Source organism: Haliaeetus leucocephalus, unplaced genomic scaffold (assembly GCF_000737465.1).
Source record: "Haliaeetus leucocephalus isolate CR32 unplaced genomic scaffold, Haliaeetus_leucocephalus-4.0 Scaffold184, whole genome shotgun sequence".
Classification (NCBI taxonomy): domain Eukaryota; kingdom Metazoa; phylum Chordata; class Aves; order Accipitriformes; family Accipitridae; genus Haliaeetus; species Haliaeetus leucocephalus.
This window is the reverse complement of record NW_010972620.1, coordinates 3,139,657-3,166,894: the sequence shown is the minus strand read 5'-3', so window position 1 is coordinate 3,166,894 and position 27,238 is coordinate 3,139,657. Positions and strand designations below refer to the sequence as shown.

Below are 27,238 nucleotides of genomic sequence, written 5' to 3'. Positions count from 1 at the left end.
ATGAGGATGCCCTTTGATTTCTTGGCCAAACGCTCCACCTTCTCGGGCCAGGCTCTGATGTCAGTGAGATCACGGGGCTCAGGTCTCCGGCAGCCGGAGGGAATCGAGCAGTCTGGAGATCCCTTACTTTTTATCACACCTGATGCAGGCTCTGACTACACTTCGTATCGCCAGTAGCCCCAAGGACTTGGAAAACCGCTGGCTCCCAAATGTGACTTGCCTGGCTGACGATGCGTGCTCATCCTGGATGAGTGCTCGAGGCTCCCCTTTGCCTGGACACAGGCGGTCTAGCATGTCAACGTTGCCTATAAATAATAGAGCGTGCCAAGACTATGGGCTGGCACACTAACCCCAGCAGTGAAACACTACAGCTGAGCAAGATATAGTTTGTCCCAGTGGTGGCAGTGGTCCTGATGAGTCTGGCAAAGGCTGCGGAAAACTCCCAATTTACTGGGGCTGATCCTGCATGCAGCCCAGGCGTCATTTGGCTCTCGCCTCTTGTAACTGTTGATAATTCTAGCTTTGATCATTAGATGTTTTGCATTAATCGCAACCAACTTAAACTGTAGTCTGGCTGGTAGTAACAGAAAGCAGATAATGGTTGTTTAAAACGTTTGAATATGTTGTGTATCACTAATGTTGCAGATGACAAGAATAATCAGTGCTGCCTCCTTTGCATATACCACCGTTGCTCAAATCAGTCCATGGTTAGCGTGTCCATAGCGGAGTCTCAGCATCCTCTCTCCCGGAGAGGAGACAAGGACGTACATATGCACAGTGCAGAGCACATCTAAAGTGCTCCAACGCGTCAGGGAAGCGAGTACCTGCTCTGCACACACAGACTGACTGTACACTGCATCTGTAATGTGTCCAGTCATGGGACTGAGGAGAACTAATAGCCTAGAAGCCCTTAATTTGCCACTGGAAGATTTTATCATTCTGTCACATAGCCGTTAAAATGCAGTTTAGAAGGATGCCTAAATAGCTATTTATTTTCGTAAGATTTAACTGTTAAATAATCCCAAAACAAGCACAGCTCCATGAAAACCCAAGGCCTGCATGCTGCAGTTGTCTGCAAGTGATGTGTCCACAAACGGCCCAACTGCATTTCAGAAGCATGAAGCCCACACACAAATCAGTCCTAAAGCTTTTCACTCGCCAGTTCTTCACACTCAGTGTTTAGTGCCCGTCCAGTAATGGATCACTGAAATATTACTGAAATCTGACATCTTTTCCAGACATTTGTATGCACCTCAAATACAAACCACAACTATATACACCCTGAAAACAATACTGCAATGCTGGCTTCTACCCTTGCTTATTGAAGACAATAGCAATAACTTCAGATGACTTAAAAAGAGGCCGGGTTGGACACACATTATGAAATACTCCAGTTAAACTTATTAGGTCTAATCGGTGTGGTAATGCCTTTATATGTTGCATGCTGTGCCGATTGCAACATCCCACTCCCACATTCCTTGGGCTTAAAATGACTTTGTGCTTTGCAACCCTGCCTCATAATTCTCATTTGCGGTAGCCTTTTAAACAGTTTTCTCTGTTCCTCATGTCTGTTTTCTTCATAATTTTTCAAAAAAATCTGTGGTTTTGTAACTTCAAAGCCAAAAGGCTTAAAATTGAAATGCCTATGCACAATTTCTCTGAAGTCGTATTGAACCCGATACTGATTTAGCTGGCCTGCAAAATAAACAGATGCCATCTTGTAGCTTTTTCATTACTTCATTTACAGAAAGATGCTCTAAATTAGTTACTTTTCTTTATAGTCCACCCTGTATTGACTGGCCCCTCTCAAATGAGTGTTGAGAGACCTTCCAAAAACAGTAAAGGGCAGAGGTAATTCTTCATTAAAAACTGATTCAATTCCAATAGTGGCCCAGAAATTATTAAAATTCTGACAGCATTCTCAAAGTATACTAAAAAACCAAACTGACTGAAGAAACAGAAGTATTCAAAAGCAAAATAAAGAAGCCTTCCTGTTTGCAGGCAGTCTTGTATGACAAGCAAATACGATAAAAGGTTATTCCCTGTGTAAGTCATCCCTTTGTACAGGTAGTGGCGACGCCAGTAAGAGGCACCAAGCAGACCTCAGGAACCATCCGTGTACTGCTTCTCCTTCTGTCAGCCCCTTCCAGGGTCCTTCTGAGGAAGAAATCTATAGATCCTCATGTGCTTTAGGTGCACAGGTCCAAATTCAAACCCTCTCTCCAGACCAGACACGAATCGGGGACAAACGCAAACCTGCGGTCAGGCTGCAAGCATAGGGGATACTACAAAAACAATACGCAGTTTTATTAAACCATTACACGTGTTGCCACACCACAAGCAGTTAAGAACCTAAAGATAGTGACACAAACATAACAGCACCTTGACGTAAACCTCCTGTACTCAACTGAAGTTAAAGGAAATGCGATGGAACACAACCAGTGCTTGCAAAATAACAACCAAATAAACCCGGCCATATATCACATCAAAGGCCAGACGTGAAACCATCCAATTATTTTATTAGGTGTTTCTATTTAAAAGCAGCTCACAGCTTGTATAAATTAATATAATTCTATTGACTTTATCATTCATTTTTAAACGTGGAGCGTTCTGCTCCAACAATTACAATCATTTAATGGTTTGAGAAAAGTGAGATATAGGGATATAAAAAACCTGATAAAGATTGAAATGCAAAGGAAATCTCGTGAGGGACTAGAATATGTAGAATGTCTATGTCTCTATCTTTAGTCTTATCTTTCAGAAATAAACACATAAAATGATTTTATCAACTTACAGAAAATAATTCAGCCATCCCGCAAGCTGATATTACTTGTTTAATATAAAATGTCATCTTTAATTTCAGACAGAAGCAGCAACTAAAAAAAAAAATATAGTGCTTCTAAAGGCATAGTGCTTCAGTAATTATGCTACCAGATAGGGATTTGTCCCAATTATCTCATAAAGGATGGCTTCCTATTTTACTAATAACCACCAGCTTTAATTCAGAAATATAAAATCAAAGGCCTTCAGATAGAGCTTCTATCCCACCACTTCATGTAATCTTTAAACTGTATAACAAAATTAATCATGATCAATTACAATTCATTTACCACAGCCTTCTACAGGGCTGTGGAAAATAGCTATGATTAGAATCTTTATTCCATGCTTTCCCATTAATCTGTGAAATCCATTTTACATGGTATTTAATTGTCTTTTCTTAAAATAATTTCTAACTTTTCAAAAGTACAAAACCAGTAATTTCATGCTAGATGGCTGATGAGAGAAAGAAAGAAATGGCAATTGGTTAGGAAAAAGTCCAAAGGTTTACTTCTTTCTTTCTTTTTTTTTGCACTGTAGTTAACTAATTTACATCCTGAAATTTAGATCAACACTCGTAGTGTCTGTACACCTTAAAATACCTTGCTGGAGGAGATTTAAAATTTTCTGTTTATATCACATTCTTCAGTTCCCTATTTTGTACTTCTAACTTCAATGTTGTCCTCAGAATATGCACCAAGCATAAAAGTGTTTTATCACAGAAATTATGAAAAACTAACTCACTTGGAATTCCGTTTGACACAAACTAAGACATAACTGCAGGAACAAGTTTATTTTGTTTATTAAGACACAAATTTCAGATCTTACCTGCTGTAAATGTCTGTTGAATTCAGTCAGTGACTCTGACCTATTTTATCTGTTTCAAATATGTAACCTAGACTCTTACAATCTGCAAGTAGCTGCTGTAGAGACAAGCATAATCTATTACTAGCCAGATGGTTATTAGGAATTGTGCCATTATTATGTGAAAGTAATAAAATACATGTCTTCAAGCTTGAAAGCTTGAAGTCACTAACACTGCTTGAATTCTTTTCTTCCCTAAACTGTTCCAGGGAGAGGGATATTTTATCACACTGAAGCACTATGCAAATACAATTTTTTTTCCCATTTTTTCCCAATCTGAAGTTGATGTTACTGAATTTTGCCAAATGAAAGTTAAACAGTGCTAGGGCTGAGAGAGGATGCTTATCTCTGCTCTCTTACATCAACAGGATATGGATCTCCAATTTTCTAGGAGCTCTAAAGTGACACAGAATTAAGTAACTTTGTAGCATGGTAGTGGGATGTTTCAGACCTACCCAGATATGCGAGATATGTCCAGGACAGACCAGGCTAGACAGCACTTCTTGATTTAGATATTGGAAGGCCAGATGAAGCTCAGGGGAATGTTTCCTGCAGTATTCCTTGTGAAGTTTAATCATTCCTCACCCATCTTCTCAGGAGTGCCAGTAAGTGTTAACCACAGAGAGGTAAGCAGTGAATAAAGGATGGCTAATTACACACTCATATCCTTGGAAACACATATTGCTATGAGGAGAGCAGGTACAAGCCAGGGCTCTTAAACATCTTCTTCACTCTTTTAATTTCTGGGACAAAACATAGTCAGGAGCATGAGAGATCAAATCTCATGGCATCTCCAGTCTCACCTCAAGAAGTACAAGAAAAAAAGTGGGTTTCCATGGGAGGTACGAATAAGTCACACAACAGCTGTTAGTTTAAATGGTATTAAAATACAAAGCAAGTAGAACTTAACTTTTGGTGCTCTCTCTTTAGCTAAGAAGTATTTTATTCTATGAGTGATCCCATTGGGATTGGCATCAATAAAAGTATTAGAAGCTGGATCATAATGAAGGAACAGCAGATAAAAAGAATAATAATCCCTCCATATCTATTTCAGCAGCCAAGCAGACTGGAAAGAACAGAAAAATTCTTGCTGTTATTTAAGTTTTTTTATTCAAATTGTTACTTCCTTAGGGAGGGCCTTACAACTGATGTGCTGGAAAAGGTGACCTTTGCATTACTGTTACCATTTGTAATAAAAATTATTCATACACTACCCAAAATGGAATTACATACCCCACAATGTGCAGATGTAGGTAGATATGTAGGTCCCTGCCCAGGAAGTTTACTCTCCAGATTAAGACATGACAAGTGGGTGCAATTACAATTAAAGGACAAAAAAAAAAAAAAAAAAAAGGGTAAACAGCCCTCCACAATAAATTAAGTGAATTTTCTCCATTAGTCCTATTTTTTGTCATAACATATTATAAGCACTGTACCTCATAATGTCAGTTCCTCTACTACAGATGTTGCTATATAAGGGAGCTTTTAGGAGAGACTGCACAAAAGTGTGTTTGAGCTGCAGAAAGAACTTTCTTCCAGCTTTGGCCACTTCATCCCTCAAGAAAACACACATTCATTGACAGAACTTCAGGACAGAGGGAATTTTCCTTGCTGGTTTTGGTAATGGAGGGCAAAAGACTAATGTTCATCTACTCCAGCTGAATGGAATAAGCCGTCATTTTCCAACCTCCTCTGGCACATAAGGGAAAAACAGAAGTCAGCCTGGAAAAGAGACAGCAGTGTGAGTGCGGTCTATAAAATGAAGAGGATCATGGAGAAGGCAAATACAAAATGACTCGTTCATTTGCTTCCACACTAGTAACAGGGGCCATGCAATGAAGCTGGCAGTTGCACACCTCAAGACGAAGGAAAGGAGGTGATTCTTCTCACAGTTGCGTAATTACAACGTGTTTGATACAGGATGCTGGGTGTGCTAGAAGTGTGCGTGAGTTCAGGGACAGCTTGGACAAGTTCAGGAAGAGAAATTCTCAAGAACTTCTAAGGAATGGAGAGTTAGTACTTTATGGCTTGCTAACTCCTACACAGGTCCCAAATAATACTGAAGTAGTTAACCCCATTAAAGTGAGAAGTTTTCTAGAAGCCAATGCAGAAGTGCTGACATCTAACAATGCTGCTGAGCTACGAGCTTTCCTGGTATTAGTAAACTAGCATAGAAAACCCATTTCATGCTTGTCTGCTGGAGTAAATCCTCTGACTAATTCGTTACAGGTATGAAGATGCCTTGCTCTCCCAGTAACCTTGTCTTAAACACCAGAGGAGAGCTGACTGCTGAAAGGCAGCATGAACATCACTAAATAATCACTTCATGTGTTCTGAGAAAAGCCTAGAGAAGTTAAGCTCCAACTGGTGCTCAATACTAGCTGGAATGATGATTTATAAGAATTGCATAGTACACATTTGCATCTAGGACGTGAGACAATGATGCTTTCATCATAGGTAAAATCAAAAGCCCTTAAATATGTTGTTCTAATTTTAACTTGGCAACATCACTGAATCTTGTAAGTGATCTGAAATCTTCAATACCAGACTGCTATCGAAGTCCATTTGCAGCAGAGGGTTGAGGTATGGTTTGGGCATCTAATACTAGGTTCCAGAAAGGCTTCTTAATGTAATGGGTAATTCTGATTTCTTGAGCTCCCCAGAGAGCATATGCACTAAAATACTCTAAATAGGTAAAATCTATGAATTCAAATTAACAGGAATAATTCATTGAATCAACTAGATTAATTTAAAAGTTTGGGTGACCTGCTTCTGCACTCCTTCTGAAGTGGGAAAAATTGTGAGGATAGAATGAAGTAAGGTTTTGGCCCAATATTATATATAATAGAATTAAATCAGAAGCAGGTAATGTAGATTATTCTGTGGGGCCCTTAAATTCTAATGAATCAGCCTTTCTGAGTTTGTCTATAAATTCTTAGAGATAAAAAAACCCAAGCATCTACTCCCTTTGAATGTGATACTGTATCACAGATCTGAGCACCTGATCACCAGATCTGAGTATACCATACGCTGTAGCATCACAGTTCTGAGAACCTATTGACTCTCACTGAATCCAGTTTTGGCCAGGATGACCTAGGGTAACTTGGAAGCAGATTTTTTTGTGTGTGCTTCTTTTAGCCATTTCTTGCAAACACCTGGTCAGGATTTTTGTTTACTGAATTCTATTGGTGACTGCTTAACTGACCAATTTGCACCCTAACAACAGTTAATTATGTGAGCAGAAGATAACTAATGAATTTTAATGTGAATAATTCAACACTGTACTGGACTAACTTAGTCCTGAAGAAATGAAAAAAACAAACTCCCTGAGCTACACAGTAACCTTCCTTCTTAATTTTCTGCTAGGGTTACGGAGCACAGAGGTGGAGGATCTATTTTCTTCTACAATCTGCACCTGAAGAAACCAACCTTTCAAGGCTAGCTAAGCAGAAAAAAAGCCTGGAAATGGTTTTGTACCTAGCACTCCTAAGAATCACTTTAACCCAGTTCATATTTATACATGCTAGATGTGAGATAAGTCATCAGTCAGTGGAAAGGATTATTCCAAAAGGGAGTCTCCCCTTCCTGTACACCTTGGGCTTAGGAGGTGCCAATAGTCACCCAATATGCTCAAAGGGTTTAACATTAAAATGTTGAGACACGGGTTTCTCATTTATGTCTACATAAAATCATAGAATCATTTAGGTTGGAAAAGACCCACATACAGGAACAAAGATTTCTAGGAAAGCCTGATCAGAAATGTTAACATAACAGTATGACAACAATATAGTACTATGTGAAAAGACGTTATTATCAAAACACTAAAACCTAAAATTACTGCAATTAATACAATTTAATTATGAAGATTCATGGTGATTGGATGTGGTGACAATCTGCCCAAGGAACTATTCTCCCCTGTTTAAAAGCATTTCTGTCAGCTTTTCAAAGAAAAGTCAGGTAATTCATCCACTAGCAAAATTATAGATGAGAGAACTACAAGACGAACAAATATAAGATGACAGACTGAGCAATTTAATTTTTTTGTCATTTTTCATCCTTCTCTCTTCTTTCTGCCTTTTCTCAGGTAACAGCTTAAACTTTGTTAACGTACATGCTAGCTCATCCCAAAACACCTTGTTTATGTCTTGATGTAGTAACGGTAGATGTAACTATCAAATACAAATTTGAAAATTTTCCTTAAGACTGTAAATTATTTAAGGTGGGGATCAGCTCCAGGAAGGGTGTTTTTTCTGTTAAAACTCTGGAGTAGGACCCAAAAGATTGGGGCTCTGCTATAGCCTTCTGTAGCTAAGACACTTGAATCCCAACTCAGCATCACACAGAGACGAGCAGCGCAGCCGAAGGCAAGAGCCTTGTTCCTGATTCTGAACGGCTGTGGGTTTGTTCAGTCTTTACATCACGCTTCGCAGCACTTTTTAGCTTTAAAAATAATTACCGATGTATGACAATAACACCCTATTTGAAACTTTGCATTAAACAGGTGGAGTCATGCAGCAACTGGTCTGACCTGGTTCGTGTTATCTCAGATGAAGCATGCCTGTCACAAGGAGATCTTTTTGGCACTAGCCGACAAAGTCTCAGATGCAGCCGGGAACCCAAGCGTTGTGGATCAGCGGTGGGTGAGCGTCCCTCCGCCGCGTGCCCTCGGAGGGCAGGCGCAGGGCTCTCCTGCTTCGTTCCAGGCTCCTCGCAGGGATTCTGCAAGCTTGTCGTGATCAGCTGAGAGGCGAACCCAAAGAACTGGCTCTGAGCTTTGCCAAGGTAAAATGGCATATGTCGGAGGCAAGAACATCTAAGGAACTGAAATAAGGTGCATCGTGATAAGGTGCGGGGTGTTTGGTGAGCGGCTGGAGGAGAGGAGATGGAAGCAGGACATGCTTGAACCTGCAGTGGGTTTCACAGGGATGAACTCTTTGCTCCTAACAGCGGACTATGGACTTCAGGGGACTGGGGGGACTGGGGGTGGGGAGGTCAGGAAGGGGATGCAGGGCTCTGCCTGTGCAGGACTCATTGGAGGATCAGGGCCTGATATTAGAGTTTTCTAAGAATGATCTTCTTTCCTTTGAAGATAAGTTACTAGTAGTAGTAGTGAGACTACACTTAAAAGGCTTTCCCTACTTCACCTCAAAGTACATGACCGGTTCTATTTACTCTGATGCTTACCTATCAGCTGGTGATTAAGTGATCAAGCAGATCACGGCTGATAAGCATACATGGCTGATAGCAATGATCAAAATGAGTTTTCAAGACTATCTATATGATTTAGAAACACAAATTAAGTTTGTTCCTCGGTTCTTTTAAATACAGTCACTGAACAGCAGTTCTATGAGTAACTTTTCTATTAAATGTTAAAAGAAACTTCACTCTGTAAAAATATGTTGTTGCAAATCCTTTAAGAATTTCATTTGCTTGCCCATAAATTGCAGCTCTAGAGGAAAAACAGCTTCTGTTCGTCAAGGTCAGGAAGACAATCTTTAAAAGATGCTTAGAGGATATCCTGCATATGCAAAATCTCCATGGCAAACAGAAAGAATCCCAAAGGTATTTTCTTGAAACCTTGCTACCTGCAAGGAAGTGTTGATTCTTTTGGATCCAACTGATTAAATGCCTGAAGTACTCCTATGGCCACTATGACTTTTTTTAATGGCCAAGGAAACCCTTAGGTGAATTCCAGATTCTATTTTTAGTTATGTTTGAATTGTGTTCTTATTTGCTTTAGATGTTTGCAGTATGGATCACTACTCTTTTTCTTCTCAATGCAGCCAGAGGTAAGACACATAGTTGATGAAGTCTATAAACAGTAAAAATTGTTGTGTGCAGCTTACACCAGAATATCTGTATTTTAGAAAAAGGATGTGCTTTAGAATGGATTTAACATACTTCTTCATTAGGAGCACCGAGTTATGTCATGTCTTTCCCACATTTAACCTATTACTTTTTAATTCTGTAAAGGTTTTTACAGCTAGCAAACAGAATAGGAATTAGAAAGGTATTTTTATATATGATTTGATACTAAAATTCTTCCAGAACAGGTTCCCCTACCCACCCTCAACCCATACCAGCGGTTATGGTAGCTACAATACTTGTAATGCCAGCCTGGGCACTTACTCTTCACAGTGCTATGCAGAGAAGAAGATAGTCCTGGTCCAAAACACCTCTTTACCGATAGGAAAGAAATACTTCAAGAGGGACGGACACACAGAAAGAGCAGAGAGAAACAAAAAGACACAGTCCAAAAGTCTGCTGGCATCAGAGGAAAGACCCCTGTGAAAATGACTGGGTCACTTGAGGAGTCTCTTGCTGCAGCTCCACAATTAAATCTTTTCTTTCTGTAGATGTATTTCCAGTACATATCACTCTATCCCTGCATTTCGTACAGGGCAATGAATAGAGTAAGTCACAGTCTAAGGCACTGTGAATCTGTCACCTATCTTAATTAACAATAGTTTCTCATTGTTTTCAGTATCTTTTTAATAGCAATTAAAATTATTTGGGATTTCACAACTATTGTGGTATAATAGTGGGTAAGGATGACATTTAATGGCAACACCCGTACGTCATATTTGTATCATTACTGTATTAAAACCACAATAGAAATTAGGAAACTCTAGTCCTTCAGGCAGAGACCACACTTCCTGAGGCTGTGCTTTTCTCTAGGCTTCTACTCAAATTCCACTTTATTGCTTCCACTAAAATCTTACGGTAATAAAAACATAAGGGAGATGTTTAATGTATGTTGTGGAGCAACCAGAGGTATTTATTTTAACATTTTGGTTTCTTTTTACTCCTTGATGAATTATTGCACAAGAAATAACAATTTAGATAATCCCTGGAGCATTAGGACTAATTTGAAGGACTGTTCTGTGCTGGCAGCAAAAACTAGTTTATTCTCTGGATCCATAAAGGATCAAGATTTTATTGTCTTTTTCCGATGGCTGTGTTAACCATATCTTTGACCAAACATATCCTGCATTCTCCTGAGTTCATTGAGCTGAGCTCTACACTATGTTTGCAGCAGGAATTAGTCTTGAAGTTCAAGTCCCTGCTACATGCACAAGGCACAAGAGCACAAGTGAGCCCCTTAATGACAAATGAGCACAAGTGCCATCCTAATCTGAATCAGCCATTTTCTGCTTCCCTGGTATAACCACTATCCTGCCAGCTTCTTGTAAAGTGGTGGCAGCATAACCTGCTACGTTCCCAGAACACTAACATTTTTCTTTGCATACCCCAGGAAGGGAAGTTTGCTACAAAAGGCTTGGATGCTTTACAGATAGCCCCCCTTGGTCTGGGATCCCAGGGAGACAACTGGCAGGCTTGCCCAGCTCTCCAGAAGATGTGAACACCAAATTCCTTCTTTACACTAGAGACAACATAATGAAATATCAAGTAAGAAAGTGCTTTGTTTTTAAATACTGATGGTAAACAACACATTCCACAAATTATATGGACAGTTTCTTTTCTCCCGTATTTTTGCTCATAAGTCTCCCAGGAGAAGCCCCAATTCTATATTACACACAAACAGTCCATCATAATTTTCTTCCATCTTTTTTCTTTTTCCTCATTTCAGCTCTCTAATGAGCCAGGTGTATTTACAACATATTAATCACAGCTTTCTAACACAAGTTATCTGAGATATTTTGGATATATTCTATATACTCTACAGTAAGCTAATGGCCCAAATTCAGTTTCAAGTTTAGCATTATAAAGCCAGAGGTAGGGAGGGCAGTACAAAAGGAAAGCTCAATTTTGGCTCCCGTGTGTCTCCAGATTAAAAACGTGTTTCAGGCCCATACATATGACATAGGGATGTGGTTCATATACACGATTACTAGGTCCTCTGAACTATGTACGATTGGTCTCAAAGGCTCTGCTTACGCGGTGGCCAATGCTGAGCCCTAAGAGCAGGTAGATAGTTAAGAGTGAAGATCAGAAGAGAAAGTATCCACATTCACCAAAGACAGGAATGAAAATAGGACGAAAAATAAAAGGAAAGCTTAGAAAGTAAAACAGGAGACTAAAGAAAAAATGAAAGAGAGAATGAAATCATGCATGGAAAAAGAAGGAAACAACCAAAAAGAGAATGAAACAGGCATGGATAAAGAAAACAAACAAATATTAAACATTTTTTGGAAGACTGGGACTGAGGGAAAATGGAGACTAAAAAGCTAAAGACAAAGACTTGGTAAGATATACCATGGAGAGAGCTTGGAGGTTTCTTTTACAGAGAGCTGAACCAGGTTATCCCTCATGAAGACACATCAGGTAGAGGAGCATAGAGACAGCAGACGCTGGAGCTGTATGGAAGATAAAAAGTTAAAAGGTGAGGTTATCTACAACATCTGCAAACTAGTGGCAGCAAGAGGAAGCTCTGGACTGTGACAGTGTGATAAATGGACGTAGCTAAAAGGAGCCTGCAGGACTGTTTAGGATGGATCAAATGGGAACATACTGAAAGGGGCCAGCAGTGTGTCAGCCCTTTCCTCTGAAGATCAGCAAGTACTGGGAAAAGCTCACAGCACAATGCTCTCAGGGTGTTGGAGGTGGGCTTGTCCATAGCATGAAGCAGTTTTGTGGAGCTGTAGACTAGTCTGGAGAAAGAAAAGAAATTACCTTCAGGGAGTGTGAATTTTACTTGGACAAAGAGCAAGAAAAATTAAGCAAATTAATATGAAAAGGGGAGGGGAAACAATTTGTTGTTGTTGGCTTACACTACATGAAAAAGGCTTCCTAGTTGTTTTTTTATATAAATGGCAGTCACAGACAGTGGAGGTGTTTAATAATTTCACCTGTTTGAGTCACCTCAGAACAAGTCCATCATCTCTAGCTGAGAGGGCCTATGAGGTTTTAACTTTAATTAGTCTTTCACTGAAGGTGAGATATGTGCTAATTAGTGCATGACGTCCCCTTTTAAGCTTACGAAACCTCAACAAAAAATAAGTAAGAGCCAAGTTTTAAAACAACCCAGTAATCAGAATTTCTTTAAAAGAAAATACTGCCTTCCTTCTCAATAAACCCCCAAATACCTACAGCCTCTGATGTTGTAAGCCTGGTGGGCTTTCTCATAAAATAAGCTTAGTGATGAAGATCTTATCTTCAAAGAAAAAAGAAAAATAGGTATAGATTCAAAGTCAACTGCATAATATCTTGCAGAAGATGCTATCTTTGTGTTTCTATGGCCAGGTTTGATAAAATCTTGTATTTACATGGCATGTTGTACCACTACATCTCAAAGCATTGTGCAAAAGATGCCAGTATCATTAGTCCAATTAACAAGCAGAAGTGAATCATTTGTTGAAGCGATTAATTGATATCCCCCAGCAAGGCAGTTTCCGAGCGAGGAACAAGACCCATCTCTTCAGAGTCCAGAACTATGCCTTAACCATTGGGCTACTCCGCCCTGTACCAAAATGTACACTGGGATGGAGCAGTCACATCCTTGTTGTGTTGTTTGTTGGTTGGTTTTTTTGACACAGAAAATTTCTGCTACAAATCCTTCAACTATCAAAGCTTCAAATTTCCGAACACACAGGAAAACTCGCTTCATTATACATGGCCATCTTGTTGGAGCGGACCTCCCCTGGATAACAAATATATGCAGGGTATGGTATGACTATTGTCTGACAGTCATTTTACTTGTATTGGAAAGTGCAAATATCCACATCACCCTATCAACTGGCTTAAAATTCCCACATAAAATGTGCACCTCTGCTCTCTTGTTTAATTCAGGGAATATATGAGGGGAAAAAAATTCAGAATGAAGCTCAATTGCGCATGACCACCCTCTTGTTCCCAGCTATGAGTATAGTGCACTTCAGCCTTTTGCTAAATACCCTTTTGCTGCATTCACCTCCACAGGGAAAGCTATAGTTGATTTTTCAATTTCTTGTTAATAATAAAGGTGGGAAAAAAGTCACTTTTCTCACCTCAGCAAAAGGTCAAAATAAACATTTCACTTTGAGTGAGGCATTTGAGCTAATAAAAACAAAATGCTTCGTTCAGCAGATTGGTTTCATTTTATTTAGGCACATTTCAAAAATGAAATTGTTTCAGAATGAAAAATCAGAATGTTCCATTGCCAGAAGTGTATAAATAGAACATTTTGGTTAAAATATTTGAACTTTGGGGCTGAGCAATTCAAGAACATGAACACAAATTTGTGAATCCTTTTAGATGATCCAAGCATATAAATATTGAAGAATAAAGCTTGGACAATAAAAAAGAAGTCATACTATCCTCTTTTTTCTAACTGGGGTACTGTCATTAAGAAAAGTTGATACCCTAAAGCCAAGCAAGGCATCTTGAATGGAAAACAGAACTGAAGCAAGCTTCTGTGTGTCTTTATACGGTGTTCAAATCACTGCTTCCACTCTGCCTCCTTGTGTTCATCCTTCAGTATTAGCAGGAATTTATATACTAAAGATGTGTCTTTACCAGTCACATAAAGAGAGTCCCTGGCTATAGTGAAACAAAATATTGTTTGCATATACCCTGCTACAATGGTAATTCATGCCTGTTTGCTTCTGTTCTCCCGTTTTCATGTTTTCCCCCAGTTTATGTTTCACACTGAAGATGTGAACTGCATTTTGACCGACTGGAGAGGTGGCTCTAGTGGCTTGTACACTGAAGCAGTTAACAACGTCCGCATTGTAGGGGCTGAGCTGGTATATCTGGTGAACCTTCTTGAGGTAAAAGTATCATGGAACATGAAAGCTGGCGCATAGTCTGTATGGTAAAGGCTGTGTTCAGGGTGGCACCTTTAGATTTGATGCAATAGAGTCAGGAAGTACAGAGGTACTCAATAACGCAGCTGAAAATGTCATTAAAAGTCTCTAATCCTGCACCGATGGAAATATTTACTTTAGTGTCAGACCACAGATAAGCAGGTCCCATAGTTTCTGAAAGTTTTGCTCATGATTTTTACTGGATAACACATCAGATTGGAGACTGTCTAGCAAAACCAGCAGGGGGAAGAGTGGTAATAGAGAATGAATAGGATTAAAACATCCCGCTGTGTGTCACACACGCTGCCTCCTGAAAGAACTGAACCACAGCCCAGAGAAGTGACCCTCCTGCAGCCACCAATGTCAGGCTTCCCGTGCAGAAGCTCAGCTGAGCCTGGCACACCAGCAGCGTTCCTGGCATGGTCCTCCCCGTCCTGCAGGACCTGCGTGGTGGAGCATCTCCACAGCAGGACGGCCGTTTGATTCACACGGAGGGTATGCCACAGACAAAGGCACTCAAAACTCCCCCACCACAGACCACTATCCTGACTGGACAGACAGGTTCAGGGGTGAGGCAGTGGGGTCATTCGCCTTTTGGATAAGCGATCGGTGCAAATGTGGGGGAGCTATGTGGAGAAATTCCCTTTTTCTTCTTTTCTATCATAAGGGCCAATTCCTGATAGAGATTACTCCCTTCCAGAGGCGTGATCTAAGAGGGGATGGGATGAGTTGGGAACGGCTTCACTTTAGGTACAGATTCCACCACCCGCAACAGTAACTTCCCACCCAAGACACTCCCCTCCGTCACCCGCTGGTCTGGCCACGTCCTGGCACAGCACGGGGCCATGGTGCAGTGCCATAGCCTTGTATCCCCTGCTTAACACGCTTGCTTTTTCCTTTCCATACATCTTCACAGAAAGACTATGGCTACTCTCCTGCCAACATTCATTTCATCGGCCATAGTCTTGGAGCACATGCTGCAGGGGAGGCAGGGAGAAGGAAACCTGGCATTGGAAGAATAACAGGTACTGAAGCTATTTCAACTGATGAAGCTGTATATTTTCATGCGACTTAAGAGAACTGAGGAACTGGTGCTGCCTTATAAACACACAATATTGCTATACCGCAATATGCTAGTTTTTTTCAAATAACAGTACACGGCTAGAATGATGGCACACAAACAAAGTCATGTCCTATCACATGCCATGCATTTCACACGTCAACATTCACAGCTCTGAGAAAGGCTCAAGTGCAACAGATCAGAAAGGCTTAACTGTCCCGACTGTGGCTAAACAGAGGTCACTTTTCACAGGTCACAACATGGCCCAGGGAACACTTGGTTATGTTTTTTAATTATATAAAAGAACAGGAACAAAATACTGTATTACATGTGGAATAACAGACTTGTAAAACACTAGCAACTCATTGTCATATTTGGTTTTAAAAGCTCACTCTAACATGACTTTTCAGCAGTTCAAAAGATTGAAGAGCTGAAATGAAAAATTAAAAACTCTAGATCTAGTATGTCAGGACGAGAGAGTAAACAGCCATGGATGCCCTGAAAAGGAAGAAAGCTGTTAGTCGCATAGCTACACAGAGAGACACAGCGTCATGACACACTCACACATCACTTTAAAGGCTATTTGCTGCTTTCCTTTCTCCTCCAGTCATTTCTTTTCTCTGCTGTCATGGTTTAACCCCAGCCAGCAACTAAGCACCACATAGCTGCTCACTCACTTCCCCCAAACCCAGTGGGATGGGGAAGAGAATCAGAAAAAAAGTAAAACTCGTGGGTTGAGATAAGAACAGTTTAATAGAACAGAAAAGAAGAAACTAATAATGATAACACTAATAAAATTACAATAGTAATAATAAAAGGATTGGAATATACAAGTGATGCACAATGCAGTTACTCACTACTCGCCGACCAATGCCCAGTTAATTAGTTCCCGAGCAGCGATCCGCCCCCCAGGCCAACTTCCTCCAGTTTATATACTGGGCATGACATCACACGGTATGGAAAACCCCATTGGCCAGTTTGGGTCAGCTGCCCTGGCTGTGTCCCCTCCCAACTCCTTGTGCCCCTCCAGCCTTCTTGTTGGCTGAGCATGAGAAGCTGAAAGCTCCTTGACATTAGACTAAACATTACTTAGCAACAACTGAAAACATCAGTGTGTTATCATCATTCTTCTCATACCAAACTCAAAACATAGCACTGTACCAGCTACTAGGAAGACGATTAACCCAGCTGAAACCAGGACATCTGCGTAGATATTGCACATAAGCAATTCAGGGAAACTGGGATCAGAATTGTGTTGCTTTAGCCCTGGAGAGAGCTCACTGACACTGAAGTGAAGGGGTAACATTTTCAACAAAGCTCTTTTGGAAACAAAAATAGATTTTTGATCAAATCGAAATGCTCAAACAAATCTGTATGCTCAGGGTAACATATCAAGATTTCATATTTTTCACTAACATGTAAAAAAAACCTCCAAACCTCTTCTTATAACATTGTTCCCCAAAAGTAAGCCAAGCACCCATCAGCATTTTACTGTGCTGCAATGCCTCCAGCCACCTTTCTATTAAAACTCTGCTTGTTTTGCTGGCTCTGGACCACAAAATGGATTTTTATATGTAAAGGCAGAAATGTAATGACATACAGTGTACACACACTCTGTGTGATGACATACATATAGTATTATTTACTCAAGCAGATGTATCTCCGTTCCTTTAGGTTTGGATCCAGCTGGACCCCTCTTCCAGTATACTCCCACAACAGTTAGGCTGGATCCTTCAGATGCAAAATTTGTTGATATAATTCATACTCATGCTGGTCATCTTTTCTTTGACTTTGGTAAGTTTTCACACAAAGGCTGAAACTAACTCAGAGGTTTCCCACAGGGTACCTGAGTGATCAGCCTCAATTCATTGTGCATTTCAGCTCCAGGGATTCTCCAGACTTGTGGCCACCTGGATTTTTACCCAAATGGTGGGAAGAAGATGCCAGGATGCAAGCAGCTTCGTCTACCTCCTGCAACTCGGAATATCAATGACCTTATGAGAGGTAAATATATTTTAAAGGAGTAATACCTCAGTATAAGCTATAGTTAGAAATAAAGGCTAGGCTAAGGTAAAGCATTTTGAATGTATATATTATTTATATAGCTCAGATTTGGAGTAGGGAGAGAATGCTCAAAAATAGCAGACTTAAAGCTGCTTGTGAAATACCCTCCAATTTTCTTTTGTACTAACCAATGCAAATTCCAGATGGAAACTTCAGTTAAAGCATGCAGACTTATTCTTCACAACCTTTCTAAGAGCCACTGTGCTAACAGACTGACCTCAGTGGGAATTCCACACATGAAGGACTGGTAAAATTTCATTCAAGGATAATCCAAAAATGAGTATTTTAAAATCTGAGCTTCCTTTCTCCCTAGAAAGACATCAATCCCAATATTACTGGGGCTAGACATATTCATCCATGCCATTAAAAGCTTTAGTGTCTTCAAAGGGAACAGCACAAGGTTAAAAATATAGAAGATGATAAAATGACTGCTCCATTGGTAGTTCATGTTCTTCAAAGAAAGCTGGGCAGTTAATCAGAATTACCCTGGGATCCAGTACAATAGATCCCCAAAATCCTGTCTTCTGATCCTAACCTACAGAAATGAGAAATATTTTGAAATCCCTACCACTAGTTAAGTAATTGGCTGTCAAAAATGCTCTGTCTTAGAACTTGTTGGAGAACTTAGTCACAAAGAAGACTGAAAGCTGGCTCTGCACAAAGTCACTTGGAACCAAAACATTTTCCAATTGGACTGCATAAGAATGTCTGTGTTTTCAGCAGAAAAATTAAATATTTTCCAGATACATTTCACAAGGCTGTTTGCAATGTTTTGTGGCAAAGGAGAAACTCAGCTCTATTGAACACGAGCAGATGGAGTTGGTTGTTCATATAGCTCCTAAAAATAGAGACAGACTTAACTCCTGCCTCCTGGTCAAACCTTACTTTGTGCATATCTCTTCTGTTTGATAATATTTACATTTATGTAGTGCTTTTATGTATGAAGAGTTTTAGAAATGCTATTTAGTAACTTCTTTCTACAGCTTTTGACGCAGTAGGGAGAGAAGTATTATGTTCCCATTGTATAGATGTTAAGTGAATTTGGCACTAGCACAAAGTAAGCGAACCGTAAGAGCTGAGGTTTTTAAAGTTAAAAGCACAGACCCTTCTGAATTAGATTTAAAGAAGGAACTATAAAGAAAACATACTCAGGAAGCCCTGATGATGCAGATTACTTCCAAGAAAAACAGACAAAGATACTTTTCAGAGGGGGTTTGGTGTGTTTTTTTTCTTTCCTTATGTAAAGGACAATGTGTGTCAACTGGTCAATACCAACTGGTCTGTTTCTAAGGTGCATAAATATTGAGAGTAGGTGAAATTCTGATTTCAGTGTAAACTGTGCCAGCTCGCAATTACTTCAGTGCCTCCAAGACTTCACCCTGTGATTAGGTGAGCCCCAACACATGCTGAAGCAGAGTAGAGCTTATTTTTATACAACCTAACTTTACTATATTGTGCTTTGATAAAGGAGAGACTTCAGAGCCAATGAAGAAAATACTTGTTACAAGGGACCTGTAAATACAACCCAAATAGCACTTTCTTCTCTCCTGCACTGACTGCTTATAAATTTCACTCGAATGGGAAAATGTACTTGTTACAAATAATTCTGACAAAATCAAGGACACACTGCCAAACTCCTTGCTTCTCAGAGCACTTCACAGAATCACCACTGTCAAATGACCCCAGATTTTCTAGAGCTTAAAAACATTGAAAGCCACTGAAGTTAAAATAATTACTACAATTACTTTTAATTCTAGAAATGAGTGGAAAATGTGGTTTAACAAAATACCATGTTGTGATAATGGTAAGCAAATGAAAACTACTTCATAGTAACTACTATATGCTTTACAAACGCTGTCACTATGAATTATTCCAGTCTTCGAAATATCAAAGAGAAATTCTCCTAAATCCTCCTCAGTTCTCATGCTAAAATAAAAGCAGTTAAGTACACCTAGCAGGATGGGAGGCTGCACGAGGTCTGCCTTGGTGCATCTCCAGGTCTGTTAACTTCAGCATGAGCAGAGGGACACGCAGATTAGAACTTAGCTCTTCTCCATCAAAAAGATACATGTAGCCATAAGTACACTTTTTACTGTAAAACCAAATAATTCACACTTTAAACATCTTTTGATTATTACTATTTTTTAAACTGAGATGTCAGTATATGTGCAAATGCTTTTGAGGAAGAGACCCACAAGTGTTGCTCTGGCATGGACTTCAGGTTAATGATAGCTTTAATCTTTTTTACCTGGGCATTTTCCCAGAATATAGATCTTTTGGATGTGGACATAAAAGAAGCCTCCGGTATTATGCCGAGAGTATTATCACTCCAAATGGATTTGTTGGGTATCGGTGTGAAACATACAGAGCTTTTGTATTGGTAAGTATCAGGTACATATTTATCTGAAGGGTTATAGCCCTGCCCTTCTTCTCTTAATAATTTCTGGGACAACCTCTACGCTCTGGATCATGGGATACAAGGGGGCTATGCAGACCCACTGACTAGCTTCAGCCAAGACCATATCCAAAAACCAGGCAAAATGTAAAAGCAGCAAAACCTCAAAAAAAAAAATTATCTAGAAGAAAATAAGGCAGTAAATATAAACACCAAAACCAGTTAAACCAGTTACAAACGGAGAGATGAGCTGAGTAAGAGGGCAATGAGAGGCAGTGGCTGGGTTCACCTTTTGTGTAGGTCAGCAGTGAGGGACACTCTGGTTGAAGGAAGTCCGTCTAAACCTGGTGGAAACCATCATCAAGAGGACAGCCTCTGCATTTCAGAAATGTTTAAACATCTGTATAAACAATAAACATCCACAGCATATGGGGCAGGGGAGATATTTATGCAGCACAGCATTGCACACACAACCCTCAGGTGGCACAAGAAAGAAGGCAGAATAATGTCCTGGTGTTTCATGCCTGATATAACTGGGGTTTTAGTGGACCAATTCTGGCAATGCAACTTAGGACTAGTCACGGAGGAAGACGAGTCTGAATTTATTTCCATCTACTCCCAAATAGAATTATTACAATACTACAGAAAAGTTGTTAATGTTTTAGCAATGTTACCACGTAACTTGGAAGTCTGATGTAATTCAGGACTTGAAAACCTCAACTCTGTGCAATTTAGTCATGCGAGGGAAATGTTTTTTTTCAATCTTGTAATAAACATGGTCATTTAGCCTTTTATTCCTCTAATGCCCAAATAGCCAAAGATCCACAAACACCAGTTCCTACAGAACCTCCCAAACACCAAAATTGAACTATCTAAATATAACAATGCTATTTTTTTCCAAGGGCAATTAAATCAGTTTCACTGAAAATATTCACGGTTAACTTTTTTTTTTTTTTTTAATGGACATCAAGGTCCTGATCTGAATGCTTGATCTGTGTAGGTAGATTAATTTTATTAAGGTTCTGCATGGGAATAAAGGCTGAAAAGCAGACAGAACACATCCCAAATTGAGACCCCCAAGCTTCGGTATTCCTGAGCTTAAATATCTTTACCACATGAGTGAGATATCCAGCTAGACCTCCTTGCAAATATGGTTACCCACCCTATAATAATTAGCAGACAACCTTTCAATAGACCCTACGAAAGATGAATGTATTACCTGTATTTTACAGATCAGGTAATAAGGTACAACATGCATTAAGGTATTTACTTGTGGTTTCTGCAAGAGGATAAGGAATTAGGCCAGATTTTCAACCTGTTTCTCTCTTATTTTCAACCAGATGAAATAAGCTGACTGACCATCTCAGCTCCTTTTTTTACCACACTGATAAATACTGAAGATATGATCTGAAGTCAGAAGCAAGCACCTTTTCAGAAAAGCTGGGAAAAAGCTGAAATATCCTAATTTCTTAAACTTTAAGAAGTGGGATTAAAACAGATAACGTCTTGTAACACACATTGTTATTTCTCCCCAGGGAGACTGCTTCCCATGTCCAAAGGAAGGATGCCCACTGATGGGTCATTATGCTGATAAGTTTTTACATAAAACTGAAAAAGAACAGCAAAAGGTTTATTTAAACACAGGGCCCTCCCCTCCATATGCTCGTAAGTGCTCATTTTGGGTGGTGAACTCCAAAGCGGCAAAGAATTATGTATGAACAAATATCTTACATTTCTACAGAGAGCTGCTGCAGTTAATGAGTGGCACTTGGTCCAAAATCTAGAGTTTCAGGTGTGTTAGGATCATGCAGTACCAGCATTATCTGGGAAAGGCTGAGATAATTGTAGAAACAGATCAACTAATGCTGACGTCCGAGTTAGAAACCCTGCTAAAATTTTGTTAATTAGGTGATGGCTTCAAAAATTCTATAAAGCTGAAGGTGGAAGGAATGTTATGCCGAAAGTGTAAAATTTCAAATCAGAAACAGTTATGTTGTTTTTATCAACAAACATTTATAAAACTGGACCATTTCAGGATAATTTTGGAAAGCTCATCAAGTCAAAATGGCAGGGAGTAATAAGAAATATAGTTTTAATTGTGATTAGAGTAGAAGCAGCCACAGAACTGGGAAATAAGAAAATTCATAAATAAATTGTAATCCATCACAGGTAATGAACTGCAAGGGCAATGAATGATAGAGGGAATTTGAGGTCCTTAATCACTAGGCACTAAAATATGAAAGCAAAATTAAGAACAAAAAAAATCTTATATCACGACTCTATAAGAGTAAAAAGTAAAAAAAAGAATTTGAGTATAGAGAAACTAGTAATTTCTCAAATCTGAATGAATACATTAATTTCAACATTTACGAACTGTTGAGTTTATAGAAATTATAGCCTGAAACGAAATATAATCTTATGAAGTGAGTGAAGAGATTCTCCTTTCCATAGCCCAAATTAAGGCCAGTACAAAAACTTCCCAAACCGGGTTACTTGAAATCAATATGTGCTATTGCATCTGAGACCCTGCTTCTGCCTTAGAAAGACACGTGGGATGACAGCATCTCCAGACAGCTGTTGGGCTGTGCACAAGTATAAGAAAACCCCTAAACACTCTGTATATCGGGATCATCCTGGGAAAGCAGCCAGTTTTGTTTAATATATCTTTAACAACAACACAGCAGTCCTGTGGACCTCACTTCATAGTTAAGAGCTAACATGCTACCCATGAGCCCCCCCAAATTGCTCATAAGTGTAAGAAATTACAAAATTAAAAGTGAGGCCAAGTAGAAGAGCAAGGTACAGTATTGGCCATGGCAGACTAAATACTCACCATAGTCAGTAGGTCAGCAAAGACGGGATCTGCGATTTAGACCGCTGTCAAGGGAATTAATACCACCAGAACCACGCAGAACTAACATTTGCCTTAATAAAGAGTGACATTTTGTTTGCTTACAAGCACATTTTTGCAATCCTTTCCTCTCCCTGAAAGACATTGAAACATATGAGAAGTTTTACCATTAGGAAAGAAATCTCCTTAAAACCATAATCTATTTCATTTTGCTTTCAAAGGCTGGCGAAAAAAGATACGTGTCAGAATATCTGCAACAGAAACCATGAAGGGGAATATAGATGTAGCCTTGACAGGAACTAATGGGATCAGGAAAAAATACACAATTGACAAGTAAGTTTAACATGACTGTTGAAAAAATGGCTCTATCCATAGTTATCATATTGAATTTATACACAGCTATTTTTACATGTCTCATCTTGTTCTGCATCATCTGTGATTTACACCAGTAATAAAAGTAGCTGATAAGTGGTTGAAGTTCTTCATGCTACAGACTGGTCAAAATCTCCTTGCTGGTCTCTCTTGCTCTGTATTTTCTTTGCTGAGGATGATGATTAGCATAGCAAAGTGGGCAAGAGCAAACAGCTCTGTGGCTACTGCTGAACTCAAACATCATTTGGTGATCTTCTCTGAGAAGACAAAGAGCTGCACGATATACAGTCATCTCTTTAATCATTCCCTCCTCTAGGGAATACCTGAGTAAGAAAGTTGCAGCTTGCTTATGAACTGTGCTAGAATCTGGGATTCCTGTCCATTCAGCCTGGCTTTTTCGAGTAAATGTGAATTCAAATCTCATAAACTGATCCTTGTCCAGAGCACAGTTTAAATATTGTAAAGTCAAACTCCTCTGTGTTTGGAACATAGCCCTGTTACTGGTCTGTACCAGGAGTACCTTTGGTTGCAAATACACTACTGCAACGATACACCTACAGGTAATTTCTATGTTAATATCACGCCGTAACGTGCATTCCATTATAATGAACACTGATACTGCAGAAGGCATGAATGTAAACTATAATTTTCTATTTTCTTCATGGTTGAGAGCAAGCAGAAACACTGAGAGAACTTTTTGACTTGGATTTTTTTGAAGATAGCTCTCGTTTTCCAAAAATAACGTCCAGAATAAAACCCATGGCAATACTGACAAAGGCTAGGCTAATTAATGTAGTGTTTTCATCCTGAAAGGCACAGAGATTTAAGCAACTAAGTCATTTGCATACTTCTCTAGATCCCGCTGAGTAGCTATCTCCTCCTTAGGTACCAACAAGCCTATACATTGGGTCTACAGGCTGAAAGCCTGTAGTGGGATCCACAATAACCTCTCTATATAAGTAGGAATGGTGTTTCCTCTGCTTTCTCAAGTAAGGTTAATACAGAGACTTTGTGGCCTTCACCAATTTGCCTAGCTGGTATCTGCACCACAGACTTCAGCCAAACGTGGAAAAAAGTGACATTTAGTCCTCAGAACTTCCTCCAGGTATTCAGGATAAATCATGCTGGGAGAGAAGAGGTAGCCTCAGCACCGCCCCAATAGCTTCAGGGAAGGCAAAAAAATTGCAGTACTGATTTGGAAGAAGAAATCAACCAAAATGTCAATGAGACACTCCTTCTTAATCCTTACAAAAAAGGTTAAATGAAAAGTGCATTATATATATTGGGGGGTGGAGGGGGGGTGAGGGAGGGGTGTTAATCTTCCCTTAAATTCAGCCCTGTTACAATGTTTGTCCAAAAAAGTATTTGATATATTTTATATATGAAAAATCTAGGGTACAAGGACTTTATAAAAGACTTTGCTACATGGCTTGAATGACAAGTTAGCAGAGAGGACAGAACTTGGTGTTTCTGGACCCGAGACATGATCCCCTAATGCCTGAGCTGAAAGCCTCGGATCTGCATGAGGCTCTGAATCAAGAGCCCTGTGCGTTCCCCAAGGAACATATTCTCCAAGAACATGTTCTAAGCTAAAATTTTGCATAACGTCCCTGATTGGTAATTCTTGGAAAAAAAGTAATAAAATTATAATGATAGTATTCAAAGCTTCAACTCTCATAGCATCCCACAACTCTTTTCCCTTTCTGCCTAAACTGTAGCAGGTTTTTTTCCTCATTTGTAAAGAACACAGAGCATCACTTCTGTGCTTTTCTTTTGGCAGGGGAACTTTCAAACCGGGTAACACATACTTGAACTATATTGATACAGAAATTTCTGGGAACATTTCAAAAGTTGAATTTCTCTGGAAAAAGCATCCAGGTCATGTACAGAGAGGCTGCATGGGAGCTGAAGAAGTCACAATAGTCTCTGGGGAAAATGGAAACGTGTGAGTACACAATCTAATGTTGTTCCATTCTATGGGTCTCAGGTGAGGCAAAAACAACAAACAAACAAAAGCAGAAAAAGGGAAAAAGTGCCCAAAACACCTTTGCATGGTATCATGCCCCTTAAAGCAAGTGGGTTTAAGTACTGAAAATAAGAGCCTAATCCAAATTTCATGGCAGTACCAGGGTGTTTGGCTGACTGCAGTAACTCCCACCAGCTCAGCACTGCAGCCAGACTTCCCTAAAGAACAGAGATATCAAATCTGAAATTCTGGGGGTGTGTAGCCCTGCACTTGTAAGAAAGGTACAAGCTTTTCTCCTAAATTACAGTTTCATGTGCCTACATCTCCATTAGCACGTAGCACAGCACATCAGAAAGAGCTCTGCACAGTGCAACAGTACACTTGCCTTGGCAGAGTACTTTAGGCTCACTCCAACCTCATCCCATGGACCGGGCACCCGCTGGCATCTACAGTACCTTAGGTCCACTTCTGGAGCACACCTCTCGGTTTAGTTTTAACCAAAATGAATCCAGTTGACGTGTCCCAACACCACTCTGTCATGTAAACCAAAGCATGGTAAGTGGGGAAAATGGAGTGAGAGGTTCCCTTCAAAAGCACACTCCTGGTCCAGATTAAAATGCTAATGGAGTCTAAGCATAAAGGCAAACACATCTTAAAATTTACTTTAAAAAATCATTTGATAACACACACTTTATGTTCTCAGTCTACTAGAACTCATGCCTTGACCTAACATGAAATAAAAGTAGGATTTATGTTGATTATCTTGGGCTGCTGCTAAGAAAGTGTCCCACTGTGCTGAAAAATATTTCCTTAAACTCTTCCTCCCTTGCCAGGTCTGTGTTCTGCGGCTGTGGAACCGTGCGGCCAAGCACGTGGCAAGCCCTGGCACTTTGCTGAGGCTCGGCGAGGAATGCCGTGGTTGTCCACTGTGGCAACCCTCATTATCTGGAAGAGGACACTTCTCCAGTCAGCGCCAAACTATCAACAAGGCTCCTTCAACAGATTATGAAAAATTTGCCCAGCCCACTGCAAAAGCTCTATTTCCAAATTAGTGTTGTCAACCTTTTTTCATATAGGGGAGTTACACTTCTGTGAATTCCAGTTACAATGACAGCTAACGTATTTTACTAGTGACACACACATGCACTGTGGTTATATTTCACAGTCAAGTGGGGAAATAATAAAATAGGAAAAAAAAAGTTCTAGCCAATTCCCCTTTGAAATACATTTAATTATCTTAGGAGGAGCATCCAAAAAGAAGCAACAAGAAAAAAAAAAAAAAAATGAAGAAAGATGAAAAAAAAGAAAGAAGAAAGAAGAAAAAAAAAGAAAAAAAGAAAACAAGGGAGGGTGGGGAGAGAAGAAAAAATAAGTATAGACAGCCAAATTCCTTAATAGTGCCTACTTACTTGTTCAGGAAAAGGACACCTACATGCTTTCAGAAGCATCTGATTGTTTCTATGTCAGGAGTCCAAGGAATAATTTTAAATATAAAAATAATCAGAGTCTGAATGGCGTTGCCTGACCCGTCCTTCCTTCCTGAAGAACATTTAAACAACAGTTTACCAGCACATCCAAAAGACTACTTAGGAGGGGGGACTGCATACGGAGTTGTTCAGTAGACCTTGAGAAACTCTATCATCAATGCTCACCATGTGTCAAGAAGGACAGCTGATTGTACAGCAAAATATTTGTTTGTTGCATTTTTCCTGGGGAAGAACTCACTGATATGCTTTATTCAGCTCTGCTGAACAGTGGGTGAGCTGGGACTCTTTATACCTGAAACAGGCATCTTCTTTATCAAAACTATGTTGTGCTATTAAGGATCTTCAATTTTCTGGCAGCCTTCAAAGTAACTGTTTTCTCTTTACTGGTGAAGATGAATTTTCCACCTCTATCTTGCCTTTCTGAAGCCGCTGAAGTCGGGCCTGAGCTGCATTATTTGCATCACTGTATAGCATTGCCCACCCCAAATCTGGCAGCATTTTGATTATACTGGTTAACAAAACCAGACCACTAAGAGTAATCAGCATCAGCCAAAATAAGCTAAGATTGTTTCTGTTTCAATACAAGCTACAAAAATCCTTTCGGTTTTTAATTGCCC

At 39.7% G+C, this 27,238-nt stretch overlaps 1 protein-coding gene across 1 annotated transcript; it reads left to right on the top strand.

Moving 5' to 3' along the window:
* On the top strand, window positions 1–26,186 carry LOC104830204. Its single transcript, XM_010564982.1, has 13 exons — window positions 1–148; window positions 2,068–2,261; window positions 5,602–5,835; window positions 8,183–8,317; window positions 9,422–9,470; window positions 10,937–11,091; window positions 13,179–13,304; window positions 14,256–14,390; window positions 15,343–15,451; window positions 17,161–17,280; window positions 17,368–17,490; window positions 19,815–19,930; window positions 25,968–26,186. The coding sequence occupies exons 1-13, from the start codon at window positions 1–3 to the stop codon at window positions 26,184–26,186; spliced, it is 1,863 nt and encodes a 620-aa protein (XP_010563284.1).
* The last annotated feature ends 1,052 nt before the right edge of the window (window positions 26,187–27,238 follow it).